At 45.1% G+C, this 16462-nt stretch overlaps 1 protein-coding gene across 6 annotated transcripts in view; it reads right to left on the reverse strand.

Moving 5' to 3' along the window:
- Window positions 1-16462, reverse strand: part of SLC4A8 (solute carrier family 4 member 8) — an 85708-nt gene that overhangs the window by 29231 nt on the left and 40015 nt on the right. For all 6 annotated transcript variants that reach the window (XM_046658979.1, XM_046659006.1, XM_046658997.1 and 3 more), the window contains 10 exons: window positions 15522-15682; window positions 12883-13071; window positions 11777-11868; window positions 10661-10818; window positions 9663-9750; window positions 8551-8697; window positions 7655-7755; window positions 1754-1928; window positions 1035-1168; window positions 58-303 (listed from right to left, as the gene is read on the reverse strand). In XM_046658979.1, coding sequence (XP_046514935.1) covers window positions 58-303; window positions 1035-1168; window positions 1754-1928; window positions 7655-7755; window positions 8551-8697; window positions 9663-9750; window positions 10661-10818; window positions 11777-11868; window positions 12883-13071; window positions 15522-15682 — 1491 coding nt within the window. The remainder of the gene's footprint in view (window positions 1-57; window positions 304-1034; window positions 1169-1753; window positions 1929-7654; window positions 7756-8550; window positions 8698-9662; window positions 9751-10660; window positions 10819-11776; window positions 11869-12882; window positions 13072-15521; window positions 15683-16462) is intronic.

Here is a 16462-nt window from a genome sequence, read left to right on the forward strand (position 1 = left end):
ATTAAGCTCAGGCCCTTCGCAAAAATTTTTTAAAAGCTAAGCAGAAAGTATACTTACTAATACAGGCTAAGGTGGTCCAGCTGGCTGTGCATGTGGATGGGGTAGGTCTCCGCCAGGTGAATCAACTTTTCTATTGCTTCATAGATGAAAATAATGCAAATCAGGGAGGCAAATGCTTCTTCAGTGAAGCGGGTAATGTAGCAGACAAGGGAACTGGCATCAGTTGCCACAAGGACAATGCACAGGAAGGCGGTCCACAGCCCAATACAAGCTCGCAGGGAGAGGTATGAAAGAGCATAGTCTCTGAAAGAAGACCAAAGTTTGCCAAAAAGCATGGATGGGTGGCATTACGAGACAAAGGGTCACAAATGTGGTTGATTCATCTCATATTATCCATCCCAGTACTGCAACCCAGTTTATCCCAAATTCCAACGGCACTTCACTCCTAAATGCTGCCCTGGGACAGCTGGGACAAAGATTTGCTTCACAAGTGGTATTTGCCATAGCAAGGACATGGAAAGTGGAGAAGGAAGGACTTGTCCCACACGCAGTTCTGCCGTTACTGCCCAATGTGATTAAGATCTTATTTTTGCAGATAAGAAAAAAGGAGATGGCCCTTGTTCCACATGATAGTACAAAAAGAAAACAAGATTTTATAGGAAAAGTAGGGAAACGAGGGCATTGCTGAGTCCTGCCACTGCTGGCAACCAGAATATGAAAGGGGATATTAGGCCAAATTAAAAATTGACTTGAAATGGAAATGGAGGAGTGTGAATCAGGTAGGGAAAGTTTTTTTAAAGATAAAAAGTCAAGACTTCAATAATGGCTGAGGATGTTAATAAAGCCCAGGAGATCTGCTATTTTAGGCACGGTACTACCTGGCGGCAGGACAAGAGACCAAATGTGGTTCTTCCTTCAGGTTTTTACAGTCCAGAATGCTATTTGCCTGCTTATACCTGCCTAGGACCCTGGCATTCGATCCTAACAGCACAAGAGCACATCCACTTAGAGTTTTCAGAAAACCAATGTCTTACTTGCAGAATTTGAACAAAATCTTTTCAAACACAAGCACTGGCCCAGTACTTCCCAGGATGGTGAGAGCCTGTCCCGCAAACAAGGAATAGGCGATCCCAGTCATGGAGGCTCCAAACAAGGATTCAATTGCACTCTGAGAGGGAAACAAAAATCATCACTGAGTCCGCAGCCCATCTGTCATGAGTGACGTGGCACACGCACATCCCCCACTTAGCTCTCATGTGTGCCCGACACGTCATTTGCCAAGAGTGCTGTGTACACACCGTCTAACACTCCTGTAAATGCTACCACTTTGATAATTCAGGTGCCCGAATCCATCCACATATGATTCCTTAACTAAGGCCTGTTCTGCAGTGACTCAATGAGCATTTACATATATTTAGAAAGCACAATGATACCATTTATACTACAAGGTGTCATACAGAGTCACCTTAAGTCTTACTTTCAAATGACATCAATATATCATTTTCCATCCTTAGAGCAATGGGCAATTCGACTGGCAATCTGCTATTGAAGCTGATATTCAAGCAAAAGAGAGTCTGTTCTAAAGAGAGAACCATGTCGCTGCTTGGTATGAAGTCGGAAGACACAGTAATTCAGTAGAAAGAATCCAACGTCTTCAGTCCTGGCCCAGGGAATTCTCCCCCAGTGGACCTGGCTGCCACCACAATATCTGAAGTTTCGTTTGGGACCATTAGAAGTGGGTAAAAGTTCTTACTATGCGTCCCTCAGTGGCTTCTCCGAGCAATCCCCCAAAGGTGATGACAGGTGACATGCAGGCACAGTACAGGAACAGAAAGGAGGCCAAACACTGTAAGCTGAGTGCATCCCGGTAGTCGCTCCAGTACCAGGGGGCCTTCCGCTTGATGTCCAGCACCAAGCCCCCAAACAGCCTGCGGAAACATGGCAGACAGGCCTCAACACAGTCCCTGTTGCACGAAAGCACATGAACAGCACACATTTGAAAGCACTTCAAATGTGCTCTGTATGGAAGTAATACTTTGGTTGCAATTTGACCCCAAGTATAAGAGATGTCTCTGGAGTCAGCACAGATTCTATTTGCAACCAAAGGCATGAATTTAAATGATTATCTCAAGCATAAAAAGAATTAATGTGGATGTGCATATTAACCATTCAATAAAAAGTTCCAAAAAATTAACATGAAATTAAGTATTAGCATCAAACTTCAAATTCTGAGCTGTTAGGAGGAAATGTGCAAAACCCATTCAAGGTATTAAAATTGTTAGTTTTATCATATGTTTCCTAGATAAAAAGCCCCATCACAGTACTTTCCTATTCTGAAAGTACTTTCCTATCCATCTTACTCTTGAGCAATTAGCATAATAATTCACTCATGCGGTTGACAAGTAGTAGTAGATACTTCATGCAAGGCACAGTGTCAGCTACTGGAGATGCAGCAGTGAGCAAGACAACACAGCCCTTCTCTCCAGGACCAACAGTCTAGTGCAAGAGATGGGCAGTATTGTGAGGGTGTCTCAGCAGCACAGAACAGGGAGGGACATTTCAGCAGGCACTCGGAGAATGGACCAGGAATTAGCCAGATAAGGCAGAGGGGGTGACACCCAGGGGTGAGAAGGCATGGCAGTCCCAAGATGCTGAAAGAGATATGGCTGGATAAGACAGTGTGAGGGGCAAATACCAACTGACGAGGCTGGAGAAAGTGGAGAAGCCTCATCATGAAGGGCCTTGTAAACTGTTGTAAGGAACTAGAACTTTATCCTAATGGCATCCCAAGTCACTGAAAGATTGTAAACAGGAGAGCGACGTCATTAAACATACGTTCTGGAAGGATCACTCTGGCAGGGGTGTAATAACTGGAACATGGGGCAAGACTGCAGGTAGTGGATGGGATGGGAGAGGTGGATGGATTCAGGACTAATCAGGAGGCAGAACCAGCAGGGCCTGGTGGCAGGACTTCAGCAACCCTCTCCACTTCCCAAGGATAAGACAGATCAAGAGCAAGCTATCCCACACCAAGGAGGAGGCGCGTCCTCAGACTAGGTCACTTTTTCTAAGAGTGGAGTTACTGCACCAGGGTGAAAGTTGGTAAGTGAGTAACAAAAAGAGCCACTCGGCGTTCTACAGGACAAATTGCCCGGTTTCTTCTGCAAATCAATGACAGAAAAAAGGAGGGCTGTTCTAGAATGGGAACACAAACTGCAAACTTTGACTGGATCCTGTGCCAAACAAACGAACTCTAAAAAGATGTTGCTAAAACAAGAACAAAAAGTTGAATATGGACTGAGCACTAGACAATTTAAGGAATTATTGTTAATCTTGTTAAATTTCATAATGGCATGAGAGTTGTCTGTTAAAATGTCCTTATCAAACAGAGATACATACTGAAGTAGCTACAGGTAAAATGATATGATACCAGTGATTTGATATAAAGATAATCTAGAAAACATAAAAATAAAACAAGTAAGTGGAGAGAAATGGATGAAACAAGATTGGCCAAGTGTTGACAACTACTGATGGGCACATAGGGGTTCATTAAACTATTCTCTCTTCTTTTTCATATGTTTGAAATTTTCTATAATAAAAAGCTAAAAAAGCAAAAACAAAGCTATTCTCTCATGAAAGGAGGCCTGGCCAGCTCTTTCTTTCTTGCTGCCTAGGAGCCTGGAAAAGTACCACGAGGCTGGTACCTGTATGCCAGGGGGAAGGCCCAGCCAGCTCTCTTTCTCCACTCGAATGCTTTCTCTCATCTAGCAGGGCCAATGGGTGTGCAGGTGGACACAGGGCAGACACTGTTCCATCTTGCCCACTTGCTCTTTTCTCTGGTTTGGGCAGGTGTAGTTGGGATTCATCCTTCCTCTGTGTAGAGCAGTAACATCACAATCTGTCTGGGCTTCGGGGAGAGAGGCAAAGCCAGCCTTGTGACCTGCTTTGGTTTTAGCCTCTCTGGCAAACCTAGCTTGGGTAAGGAGCTATATCGACAGGGTCTAACCTAGAGCATGAGAGTCCCACCCCAGGGTTTGGGTCTAAGGCTCCAGTCTGTAATAAAGGATCACTTTGTCTTGCTTTCTCCTCTGCGTAAATAGCCTCTCGAGGACCTTATAGGCAGCTGTGATTACTCTGGGGCAAGATTCAAGCGTTTCTGGGTCCTTAGCCAACACAGCATCCTAGTACCATGTGAATATCACTTCTTAATCACCAGTGACCTTCCTCTGAAGGGTATTGTTCCGGGAGAAGAATCTCCTCTGCAATAATGAGCCTCACCCCACTGAGGCAACCTGAGATGCTGCTCTCATCAGTTGGCCCCTGGACACAGGAGACGCCTTCGGGGAGGACTGTCTGTGGGTAACAGACAAAGATTTATGTAAAATGGATTTAAGAGAAGTCACAGAAAGCAAGGACATCTGTCTGCCTGGCAGACAGATAAGAAAAGATCTGATGCTCTTCTTGATGGTTTAACTATAAATTAATAAAATAATTTCTGAATACTGTTTATGGAGTCGGCCTCCCCGCTCACTCATGCATAAAATCAGACCATAACTGCCCATTTAGCAGCCAGGAATCAGGCACGATGCTTCTCTCCACGGTTGAGACCTCCTTCCCCTCTCAACACTACCCTCTCGATGTTCAAGTTTTTTGAGGGCAGGAGGCACACAGGGATATGAATTTAAGCTTGAGGCAAGAAAGGACTTACCCGTGTGGAGGGTCACTAGGCTCTGGAGCACTGACTTAGGGAGCCCTTCTCTGGAGGGCTTTAGGGACAGGCCCGCCATCCATTTGTCAGGTGTGCTTTGGAAGAAACCTGTTTGAAGTGTGGGGGGATCATCGAGATAGCAGCTCCTGATTCTTTTTCTCATTAACCCTTCCCCAAAGTGGCATCCCCCATAAGGTACATAAATCTCCCTTGGAAACCCACTCTCCAGAGTACCCTTCCTGCCGCGAAGCTCCTGGCCTAGGAACGCTGCGGTCAGACTGTCCCCTTCATTACCATGAGACGGGTCAGCATCACTGCCTGCGTCAACACCAGGGAGGTCCCCGACACGGTCTTAGCCCTGGCTTGGCAGGTCAGATACCCCAAACTCAGAGTACCATTTTCAACTTGGCCTCCTTCCTCACCTTCCAGAGTCCACACTAGCCCATCCTGAAATACCGCTTCACCCAACGAGGACAACACCTCCTAGGTCTCCAAGTTTTGCCCCAGGTTGTACGATACCATATTCATAAAGCAGGTTTTCCACCTCCAAGAAACACAACTAATGGTATGAAGAATTCTAAAACCCAGGCTAATGTATTTTCTTAAATCTTCTTAACCATTTTTTTCCTTTTGTTCCCTAGCTTTATTGAGGATATAGTTGACATATTGTGTAAGTTTAAGGTGTACAATGTAATGATTTGATATAGCAGGAAAGTTCTAGGCTGTCCACCTGCAGGGGAAGGCTCGTGTTCACTCCCTACATAATCTGAGATTGGGAAAGGGGCCAGAGGTGGCCCAGAACTATAAGCCCTGCAGGCATTAGGTCACCGGGCCTCAAAGGCTACCACAGGAGGAAGGCCATGTGTCTTGAGGTCTTTTACCGAGGGCTCTGAGGAAAACTTCAGGAGCTCGGGAAGAGGAAGCACCTCCCACACCAAGCAGACCTAAGCTCTGAGCCCAGAGAACACTTCCTTCCAGCTTCATCAACTCCGCAAGTTCCTGACACAGCATCATGGGAGAACAGCCTCAATCCCTATTTGAATTTGTGAGTGGAGGCAGTTGGTTCTGCGAGTAAAAGGGTTTGTGATTAAGCATGTGACGACCCCGGCTGTATGGGATTTTCTTTTGGGATGCCAGGCACCATTTCTGAGATTCTATAAGTGTTGAGATCCAATCTAATGGTCTCCCAAATCCCCATGTGGAACTGATTGTAAGTGAACCCTCAAAAGGCCTGGGACTCTAGGTTATTCTCTCTGTGTCACCAAAAGAAGCCTGAAATCTCACCTCTGCATGGATATCCGTTTGGAGGAAACCCTGTTGCCCCCATTTCCACTACTTTCAAACTCTAAGTCCTGGGGTGTAGATGTCCCTTATATTCAAAAGATAAATCATAACTCTGAAATACTATGGAATTCACACCTAAGACCCTCCCCTAAAAAACACTACCTCCTCTAGGACAGTCTCAATCTTGGAACCTGTTCTAAGGACAGGGGCTTCCCTTTACTGCCTCTCAATACCAGGCCACCCCAGCAATTCAGACTTCTTCTAACTTTAAGAAAATGTTAAACTTACTCTTGGAGGCAGCTGCCTCATTTCAGTGGCCCCTTCCATCAAAGGCCCCTCCCTGACTCTAGTAATCCCTTCCCAGAGCCCAGTTATCTTTCCCCCCAAAATACCTTCCTCTGCCCAGGAAACAACCCCCTACCGGGACACTGCTAGTCAAGTGCCTTCTCTCCTGTTCCTCAGCCTCCTCTCCCGGCTTCTCCCTGAATTTCCAAGAGTAGAAAAATAAATTACTCTCCACAATTCAAAAACCCCCTGAGTTTCCATTGGGTAGAGAGTACTGAGGTTAAAAACATAAGGAAAGCAACTTCAAGCAAGGAGAAAAAAATAAGGTGAAAGCAAGGGAGCAGAGGGTGTTCAAAGCTTCCTTCCATGATTGAGTCCTGTCCCGAGAGTCTCCGCCAGCAGGTCCTTCTTAGACACAAGTGCAATGCACAGAGCCAGAGCCCCAGGCTCAGGCCTCTCCCACGATCTAGGGGACATCTCTGGATGTCACTCCAACCCAAAATATCACCCTCTTTTACCACCTTCCTACCTAGCAAAAATACCTCCTGGTCTGGAGACCTGCTTCCCTCGCCTACATAGAGAAGCTCCTCCCTGGACCTCTGTCCTTAAAATCTTGGCCTAGAAGAATAGACTGCCTTTTCTGAGACACACACACACCTAAAATACTACCTATTTTCCTACCCTAAGGGAGTTTCTTACCTTAAAATAATCACTCAATATTTATCTATACCCAGTCCATTCATGCTACAGAATGGGCATCATTCTAAAAGCACTCATTCATTCATTCATTCCTTCATCAGATACTGAGTGCCTACTCTGTTCAGGGCAATGTGCTGGGTGCTAGGAATATAATAGGGTCCCTGCCCTCATGGAGCAAATGTTCTAGCAGGAAAGACAACAAATCAAGCAATAATAATAAAGTAGGATGAGGGCTGTGAGGGGAGCTACGGGGAGTGTGGTGGGTGGGTGGGGACAGAGCTCGAAGCTGTGACACCACAGAGTAGGCAGGCATACCTAACCTCATCTAGAGAGTCCTGGAAGGCTTTCCAAAGGAAATGACACCTAAGCTGAGACAAAGGTTAAATAGCAGTTAGCCAGGAGATGAGGAAGGGGACAAGTGTTCAAGTCAGAGGGAACAATGTGTGGGAAGGATTGGAAGTGAGACAGAACACGGCAGGTGGTTTGAGAAACTTGAACAAATGAATATAATATTTGATAGATTCGTAATACTGATAGACAGTGGTTCCATTTGAAAACTCATTCCCAGTCAATAAAAATACTACAGAGAAGAAGGCTGAAAGCAAAGAGCATGACTCACTCCTTCACACAACTTCAGCGCAGTGAGCATTATCGGCTGGGAAACACCCCAGAGCTTACCGCCCGGTGCGCTGCAGTTCTGGCCCGCTGTGGCCCCCATGTGGTTCTGGGTCTATGTGGCAAACATTTCCATTTGGGACTCCAGGCATTTTCCTTTTCTCCTTTTAACAGAGGACCACAAAATTAGTAAAGTCAGACATCTATTCTGTCCTTCCTGCTAATGGGGTGAGTGGTGATGAGATAATTCAAAAGGAGCCAAAAAATACCCAAGTGTTTGCAGCGTTCAAACGCATTTACTGATTTGGGGCAGTTTATTGACTTTCCTGAAAGCAGCAACATACAATTTCTCCTCCTCTCCACTAGTACCTGACTCCTAACTGCCTTGCCCAGAAACAGAAAAGTGGAGGCTTTGGCATCAGATACGACCTAAGTTCTAGTTTCAAATCTGCCTCTGTGTAACTTACTTTCCCTTAAAGCCTTGGAGACAGCTTTATCGCTCATTTGTACAAGTAAGGATAACAATACCTATTTGGGGATGTTGCTGGGAAGGTTGAATGAACATACGTAAAGCACCTCGCCAGGTGTCTGGCGCACGGTTGGAGATCCTTCCCGGTCTCTTACTTGTCAAAAAGGAGGGGGGACTTTATTTGTTCTCTCTCTACAACTTGTTCTTTCCATTGAAAGTCTTCTTCGTTCATGATATTCTCCCAAGAAATATCCTCCCCTCTCCTCTCCCATTCCACATCAATCCTTCAAAAGTTGCCTTTAAATTCATCCCAGAGTAATCCTGACTGTTCCTGCATATTCATTTTTCATTACTGTCTGACACTCCAGGCCCCCTGAAACAGGGCCCTGTCTTGATTTATTTAGCATACACCCACATGGTCTTTGCTTTGTCCATGGTGGGTATTCGGTAATTGGCACTAAGCCACCACTGGCCAATGTGCATACATTACCTGGGAAGGGACGTTTTTGGGTGGCTCGATTCTAATGGAGGGGTCCCACTCCCCTGGAGGGAGCACGGTCACCTGGTCTAGAAACTCGTCAATCCCCGCCAGGAGATCATCTCGTTCTTTTGCCTTATATGCCACATCATGAAAAATCTACAGAAAAGAAAAAACCCTCAGGAGAGTTGAAAATAACTTTAGTTAAAACAATCACCAATGGATATGGTGAAAGATGGATACGACCTCTTGATTTTTATCTCTGTCACGGGGATCTGAAACTTGGAAAACTTTAGCACTTAGAGAAGTGCAAGGATAAAAGGATAAAAATGGACCTGAAGATGAGATGGATCAAAGAGAACTAAGTACATGTCTATTAGTATAAGAAAAGGTAAGGCATGACTCTAAAGTTGTATAATTCTGTTACTTCCTCAAAAAATAGAACAAAAGGCAAGATGCATGGAAATTTTTCCTGATCATAATGGTTGGAAAAACTGGATGGAATTCTAAGGTCTTCCATGAAACAAGCCTCTCAAAGAGAGCTGATGAAGCACAGCCTCCATCTCCTGCTGCCTGCTAAGACATATGTCTTCAAAACCCTGCTTTGCAACTCCATGAGCACGCAGTCCTCACCAGGGTAGGCACTGGGGGCTCAGCACCAGGGCAACCAAAATGTCTGGTTGCCTTGGTACACTCACATTACAGTGCCCCAGCTCATACTCCTGATCCTTATACAAACTGGTCTCATTTATGTGGAATGGGAGTGAGGTTTCTTTATGTAAACAGCTTAGATGCATCTAATTAACCATCCTCTCTAGAAAGGTAAGTCAGCCTTAATATCTTTCTCTCTAGGTATCCTACTTGGCAATAATAGTTTTCCCAGAAAAAAGATTTGTCTATATCCTTGATTATTCAAAAAGGGAGAGACGACACAGGAAGAAAAATCTCCCAGAGAGCTTGGTCCTCCCACAATAGGAATTCAGAGAAGTGGCCCGAACTGCTTCCCAGCAGACACTGCAATTTTAACGCTTTTATCCACAACAACTGGCATAGTGCCTGACATGGAGAAAATACTCAATAAATATTTATGAGATGAATGAATGAAAAACGGAAGTGGTGCGTACCTCATCTGTCATGATGGTGGCCATGGATCTGCCAATCTCATGGTACTGCTGACCTTTCCCTACTGGACCCAGAAGGATAAACAAAAATCTGGCAACATACACAGAGGATGAAATTATGTAAGCAAACTTAAAGAAGTGGCATTTTACTCATCTCTGAACAGCAGAACATTTCTCTCTCCTGTCAAACAGAGATCATCCCAGTACCTTCAATAAAAGGAGGCAGACTAATGATGGAGCGCTATCAGTTGCCTTGACCTAACAGCTCCACTGTGGGCAGTGGAAGCTATCTGTACAACTCCATTCGATATGTGGCTATAATTCTCAGGGTTTCCATAGACACAATTCCTGGCTATAGAAAGAAGGCTTTTTCAAAACAAGGCATTGTAGTGCAAATTCAAGGGTATCTGAACCTCATTCATTGCTCTAACAAGAAAATGACGGGGAGAGGAGAGGGTTAAGGAAGTTGAAATGCTCCAGCCCTGTAGAGGAGCCTAGACGGTGTCCTGGACTCGAGAAGACTCTGTAATTAACGGGGCTCTGAATCACCTGAGTCACACCATCAGAGAGCACGAATATCTTTTTGAACAAATGCAGACATATTTGCAAACAATACAAATCCTGCCAGAACTGTGGAAAGAGACCTCAATGCCTTTGCTCAGAGACGTTTCCCTGGGATAAGCTCTGCGGAGCTGGGAGAGCAAGACTTAGCTTCTCATTGTAACAAGGGGTGGGCCCTTGCTAGCCCCTCTGCATGCTCTCCATCTCTCCGTTTCCAAGGCTGTAGGAACTGTGCAGTCACAGCCTTAAAAGGCTTAGAATTCTTCCGCACAGAGGTTAATCAAATACACCCCAGTTTTCTGAGGTTGCTGCTGAATTTTAAACATCATTCCCCAGATGAATTAATCCTAAATTCTGGCATTAGCTGGTTTCCTCCACCAGAGCTCATGTAAGTCTGTACTTAGACAGAATGTGCTGAGTTTTGCCATCTTTGTCTTTACCTTGTTGGGATGGGCACTTCTGTCAGGCCTGAGAGAAGAACAGCTGGAGACAGCCTCACAAAGGCAACGATGGGGTGGTCCAGAGAATCCACCTCCCCAACCAGGACGTTCGAGGCCTCGGCCCCAGTGGGGATTTTTTTCATGAAATGAAGGTCCACCTGAAAGTCCAAAAGAGCCTCTGACAATTCGGCAGCTGTCACCTCAAACGTCAATCACCCTCCTCCTATCTTACCGTCACATGTCATTTTATGATTTAACAAATGCTTTCTCGCTGTTTCATTTGATCCTTACAATAACGCTGTAAGGTGGATAAGACAGGTCTTATTAACCCCATTCCTTATTTTAAAAAATGAAGCAACTGAGACCCAGAGAGGTGAAGGCGACTTGCCCAGGACAACAGAGCTTTTGGGAGAGAGAATTTAAATCCAGGTGCTCTGATCTGAATTCCATTATACCACACATTCTCAAAGAATAATGTGTGCGAAGCTCTGGGTCAAACGTTTTCCATTTTAAAATACTTGAACGCTTTGTCAGGAGTTTCAAGTTTTCTAAATAAAACAGGGAGCCTTATGAGCAGAGAAGCGACAAGACACTGTCTGTGCTGTAGAAAGACAGTGTCAAGGACAGACCAGAGCTGGGAGAGGCAGGAGGCAGGGGGGTCAGACCTGAACCGGAAGCTGCAGGGGGCCCTGCTACTGTGGACGGCCTGGCTACCAAAGGCACGGACCAAGAGTGTCAACCACAAAGTAGTTTTAGGAGACAGTAGCAAAAACACTGTTTTGGAAAAACCCTTGGAGGTAAGAAGGAGCTGCTGGAGAGCAGGTACCAAAAAATAATTCTGAAAAATCAGGAGGTCTGTGTCAGGGAGGATTATCAGTGCCTAGTCTCAGGTTCAGCATGCTGCACCTGGTGGAAGAAATGGACGAGTCAGCCCCATCCAGGCTGGAGGAGAAGGGAGAGACAAGAGCTGATGGGCCTCCTTTTCTGCAGAAGGGGCTCTGGTCTTGGAGAAAGGTGTTGAAATACCAAAGTTTGCCCAGCTTCCCGCAGTTGGACTCTGAGTTCCACTAGACACACTCTGAGGCCTCTGAGCCAACTCCCCACGGCTCTGCTCACCTTGCTTAAATCCACGGGGCTGTGTTCACAATTCACTCCATTTTTTACTTCAAGATTTGTAGCTGGGACAGACTGAGGAGACACTGTTTGACCTATTTGGAGAAAGCAGAATTTTCTGAGTCCCTGCCCTTGCCCCCTTCTGACACATGCCATCCATCATCGGTGGGCTACAGCTGTCTCCTGCAAAGCCACGCGGAGCAGAGGCTGAGATGACTACGAAGCCAGGAGCCACAGGTACCCGCTCCTTCTCTACTAGCTGGTGGGAGAGAGGGCAGAGCCCTTACTACCCCGGCACCGTCTCCCAAACACGCTGTGACCCTCTTTTCTTCCTCCATTAAGGTGGTGATCTTTAACCAGGAGTGCTTATCAGAGTCTTTCATGGAGAACTTTCCAAATACAGAGTCCCGGCATATCCCCTGCACACTGTGATTCAGTAAATGTGGGGAAAGGAGCCCAAGGCAGATGAGGCCGTGCCTGGCCACAGGAAAGGAAGGCAATCAGCAGCCGAAATTCACTGAGGGTTTACCACCCACCACGCACCTGGCTAAGGCTTTACCCAGATTAATTTATTGAAGCCTCACAATAAACTTATAGAGTAGATCCTGTGATTATCTTTATTTTACAGAGGAGAAAGTGAGACTTAAAGAAGTTTAGGAGGTTACCCAAGGTCACACACTTTGCAAGTGGTGAAGCCAGAATCTCAAGCCTAGAAGTCTAACTCAAGAGCCTACACTTCTGTATTTTGCCTCCCTAATCTGAAACGTTTACTCCTAAAAAGCTCCAGTTAACCTTCCCTGGCCCCAGATTATCCCCAATGTGGATATCTTCCATAAGCCACATCAGTTCTGAGGCCGCTCTGGGGCACAAACCTCTCCCCTTGGGTCCACTGCCATCTATCTGAGGCAAGCATCCCTGGGCCACAAGAGACAAGTGCTCACCAGTCCCAGTCACCTGTCTTGCCAATCAGTAGACAGGATGGAGTCTAAGGGTGGATGGGAGCACATTAGACAAATGCAGCCCCTCCCCTCTAGTAACTTAGCATCTCCAACTAGTTCCTAACCATCTTACCAATAAAAAGAGAAAACAGTCACCCCTAATAATCTTACCATTCTTATCCATGGAATGTGGATCAGACTGCTTCTTGCCAGCCTCAGCAAAGGAGCGAACAATGGGAATGAGGTTATTTCTCTTCTTTTCATTCTGATGATGATGCTTTTTGAGAAGGGCTTCCCGTACTTTAACCCTAATGCTGTCATTCAGGTCACTGGACAGTTCTTGCTGGTCCAGGATCAGGTCTGGAAAGTAGGCGCTAACATGAACACTCAAACTGATGGTCAGTGAAACAGGCCGGTGTCAGGTGGGGTGAGGGGTGAGTGGCAAGGAGTAAGGGAAGCAGTTCCACCAGGGTCATTGCCGTACAATTTCCACTTCAGCGCCTGAAAGAGCTCTTAGATGATAGCAGCTGTGGCAAGTTATACTTTATTCATGGAAGAAATCATTATTATTAGAAATAGAAACTAGTGAGCACTTAATATGTGCTAGGAACTATACCATGAGCTTTACGTAGATTATCTAATCTAATCCTTACAGAAACTCTGAGAAGTAGGTAGTATTAGAACAATTTTTACAGATCAGGAGAAACTGAGGCCCAAACATTAAAAAATTCCCCAAGGTCTCATGTCTAGTAAGCTGCAAGATGGGACTCAAACCCAAGACTGACCCAAAAGCCCAAAAAATTACCCATTTTTGTTCTGTCATCTGCCAAAGTTCCTCTACGTTCCCTTCCTCCAAGGTTTTAACATTGCTGTGACTTCAGGAGGAACTCTAACTGGAGACTCCAAATGGCTATCTGAAGTGGAACCTACAGGAATAACTCAGTTAACTAAGCCCCCAGACAATTCCCACCAAGCATCAACATTCAGCTTGTCAGCCCAGCAGAGCTGCTCCTGAGAGGCGGTGAGCACAGCAGCTGACAGTGTGGCTTCTGGAGCTCAAGGCCCACACTCTACCCCACTTCTACCACTTTCTAGCTCTGTGATCTTGGGCAAGTTACATCACTTCTCAGTATCTCAGTTTCCTCAACTGTACTACAGAGCTAATATTATCACCCACCTTAGAAGGTTGCTATGGAAAACTGAGATAACATGTATAAAGTGCTGATTCACAGTAAACCCGTGAGACAGCTCCCTCCCCTTATTGCTTCAGGCGCCCAGTGTGAAGAACTGTGGCGATTTTACTGCAATCCAACACGCTTCTCCTCAGGCCTCCCAAAAACTTCAACCCATTCTCAATCCAGCTCCATCCATGACGATGCGAGTGCTAGAAGCAAGAAATCAAGAAAATCTCTTCCAAATACTCAATCCAAAGAGCTATGTTTCTCTATCTTTATCCTTTATATTGGTTGGTTCCTTGCCCGCATATTATAAATATGCTTTAGAATTCTTCATCTTGGGAAAAAAAAGAAGAATGTCCACCCCAGGTCCCTTTTATCCACCTTCTCCTCTCTGTGTCTCCTATCGCTTCTCAAAAGCAGAATTCCTCAGCCCCCTGCAATTTGGCTACCTCCATGAAACTGCTTTGATAAAATCATCAATAGCCTTCCAGTTGCTAAATCTGATGGATGTTTCTAGTCCTTACTTAACCTGACCTCTCTGTAGCATTTATCACTGATAAATTGAAACTCTCTCCTCACTTGGTTTTTGTAGTGGGTTGAATAGTGTCCCCTAAAAAGATACGCCTATGTACTAAACCCTCAGAACCTGAGAATGCGATCTTATTTGTGAAAACGGTCTTCGCAGATGTAATTAAGTTAAGGATCTCGAGATGAGATCATCCTGGATGATACTGGCAAATATCTTTCTAAGAGACACACCAGTGAGAAGTCCACGTGAAGACAGAGGCAGACTGGAGTCATGCAGTCATCGGCTCAGCAACACCCAGAGCCACTAGAAGCTGGAAGCTAGAAGCAGCAAGGAATAACTTTCCCCCAGAGCCGTGGGAGGGACACAGGATCCCATCAGTGCTCACCCTTCCCTGGACCCCCATGTGATCCCAGAGAGGCAGAATTACTTGGATACTTGAAATGGAGAAAAGTTTGGAGAAATCTTTATCTAACCTGTCCAGCCAAATAGAGCCAACCTGAGGGAAAAAGCCTCACCTGCACCCAGGTGTTTCTCAAACTCCATTCCCCAAACATAGTAACTTAGCACTTAGTGACACCAGGAGACTCCATCAGACACCTGCCCTCCACAGCTTTCTGAAGACGTGGGGTACTCTGGCTCAATTTCTTACATGTCTTCCCTAGCTGCCATATTTTAAAAGTCTTTAACTCCCTTTTCCTCTGCACAACTCCCAGCTTCCCTTTTCTCGAATTATTACCAAAACATATCTCTGTTGTTGCACTTATTTTAATTGTTCCATGGCTGCTTCCCCTCAGAAAGTGAGCTCCTTGAGCATCCTATCTTTATTCCTCTGTGATTAGCACATTATCAATCATAAAGAGATACAAAATAAATGTTTGCTGAATCAACAGGCAAATAGAAGACTAAACACCGTCTTACTTGAATCCCATAATAAGCCTGTGAAATAGAGCAGTTTCTCAGTTTGAAATCCATCCCACAGCTAAGAACTTTGAGGTCGGGAAGGTTAAGTGACTTGCCTAAGGACACACAGTCATTTTATTTTTTCCTTTACGCCACACTTCTTAATTTACCAAATGTTCCTGTTTTCCCTCACCTAACCTTACCTGAAATTTCTTCTATGCTATTTGCACGCATGTCCAGAAGGACCGTTCCATTAATAAGGCAGCTCCGTAACTCAAAGAGACTGTGCAATGAAAGGGTCGCCACATAAGGCTTGCTCCAGCGTTCTCCTCCGTCCTCAACATCTTCTTCAAACTTCAGCCACCTGAAAGCATGACAAACAACTAGATGCCAAAGATAAAAAATGAGGAATTTTCAAGACAGAATTTTTAATGTAGGCCACAAAGAAAGGTATCTGAATAAACATATCAAACACTGTAATTTAATCTATATGTTCAGGGTACATTGGTAAGTGAAAAAAGCAGGTTATAAAACAATGCAAAATTGAATATAGTTTGATTCCAGCTTTATCTAAAAAATACAAACGTGCACATGTATGAGACGCCAAATGCTATATTCCTCATTACCCTGGGGTAGTAGGATTACATGTAATTTTCATCTTTTCTTTTTGCTTATCTTTGTTTTCTAATTTTGTATAATGAGAATGCATTACCTATGCAGTTAAAAAAACAGATCTAATTTATATCATTTGGATATGCTGACAAATCACATTAATAAAGTCAAACTTTCCTTTTCTTTAAAAGCCTACCTGTGTGACCTTTAGAAGTCTGCAAAGACACAACGACAGGACTAATTGCCTTTTCACTTGGTATCAGGTCAATTGGCTCATTTATCCTCTCTACCCACAGCAAATGTCCACGGATACAGCAGGTATCCAGGAAGAACTGTTCTAGTGAGAGCTGGTACCACGCTTGGCTGGTTACCCTCCTTGCCTTCTTCCTCAAGGCCCAGGCCTGCTGGCTTTGCATCTCCATAACACTCACTGTGTCAGTTACTAGACACAGCCCTGGTTAATCTGCAGGCTCTTCTGGGGTCTGAGCCTCAGACAAGCATGTCACGCTACAACTACTCCAGGAAGCCTGCT

Source organism: Equus quagga, chromosome 1, assembly GCF_021613505.1.
Source record: "Equus quagga isolate Etosha38 chromosome 1, UCLA_HA_Equagga_1.0, whole genome shotgun sequence".
In the NCBI taxonomy this organism is placed as follows: Eukaryota; Metazoa; Chordata; class Mammalia; order Perissodactyla; family Equidae; genus Equus; species Equus quagga.